Below are 1028 nucleotides of genomic sequence, written 5' to 3' on the forward strand. Positions count from 1 at the left end.
GCGGCAGCGTGGCGGCCAGCCGGCAGAATGGCAGCCCGTCCAACGAGACCGGCCGCGGCGCCGCAAGGGATCCGAGCAGCCAGAAAGCTGCCGCCGCCACCGGGGCCGTCATGGCCGCCGCCACCGGGGCCACTGCCACCGCCGGCCGTGAGTTTGTCAGCAGATTCTTCTGATTCTAACAGAATAAAAACATTTACAAGTTTAATAAAATCTTCACAGAAAAAGAAAATAATCAACAACAAACTTAGGATGTAAAAAATAATATTTTAATTATTTTTTTAAGGAAAAAGTTACAGAACTTTAAAAATACTTAAACAGGAAAACTCTTAATGTATTTTATATTTATAGTGTCATTTAATTTGTTTAGAAAATATTTTGGGTCAGTTTCAACTATTTTTTTCTTCATTTTGACAAAGAATTTACCGACTTCTGCGTTCTTTAAAAACTCAAATCTTTTGATCTCTGCCTCGCCGTCTGACCGCAGGAAGTGACAGCTGTGTGGTTTCCTCCTGCAGGCAGGAAGTCCAACATGGAGGAGGTTCAGGACGAGTTGGCTCACAGGCTGACGCTGGGGCGCAGCGCTCAGAAGAAGCTGCAGGTCCAATCCCGCAGCAGCAGCAGCAGCCTGCCGCCTCCCAGCATCACCTACGACTCCTCGCCACAGGAAGTCAGAGCCTGGCTGGACGCCAAAGGCTTCAGCCCAGTGTGAGTCCCTGTGCTCTTATTGTGACGGTCTGCAGGGAGGGGTCGACTCTTATTGTGACGGTCTGCAGGAAGGGGTCAGCTCTCACTGTGACGGTCTGCAGGAAGGGGTCAACTCTTATTGTGACAGCCTGCAGGAAGGGGTCAACTCTTATTGTGACAGTCTGCAGGAAGGCATCGACTCTTACTGTGACGGTCTGCAGGAAGGGGTCAACTCTTATTGTGACAGTCTGCAGGAAGGCATCGACTCTTACTGTGACAGTCTGCAGGAAGGGGTCAACTCTTATTGTGACAGTCTGCAGGAAGGCATCGACTCTTACTGTGAC

The 1028-nt window shown here is 49.7% G+C and overlaps 1 protein-coding gene across 1 annotated transcript in view; it reads left to right on the forward strand.

Annotated features, from left to right (window-relative positions):
• Nucleotides 1–1028, forward strand: part of eps8a (epidermal growth factor receptor pathway substrate 8a) — a gene marked incomplete in the record, with an annotated part of 25068 nt that overhangs the window by 17927 nt on the left and 6113 nt on the right. The window contains 2 exon segments of the mRNA XM_037981212.1: nt 1–147; nt 516–705. Of these exon segments, the coding sequence (XP_037837140.1) occupies nt 1–147; nt 516–705 (337 nt within the window).

This window comes from Kryptolebias marmoratus, linkage group LG18 (assembly GCF_001649575.2).
Source record: "Kryptolebias marmoratus isolate JLee-2015 linkage group LG18, ASM164957v2, whole genome shotgun sequence".
NCBI classification, from domain to species: domain Eukaryota; kingdom Metazoa; phylum Chordata; class Actinopteri; order Cyprinodontiformes; family Rivulidae; genus Kryptolebias; species Kryptolebias marmoratus.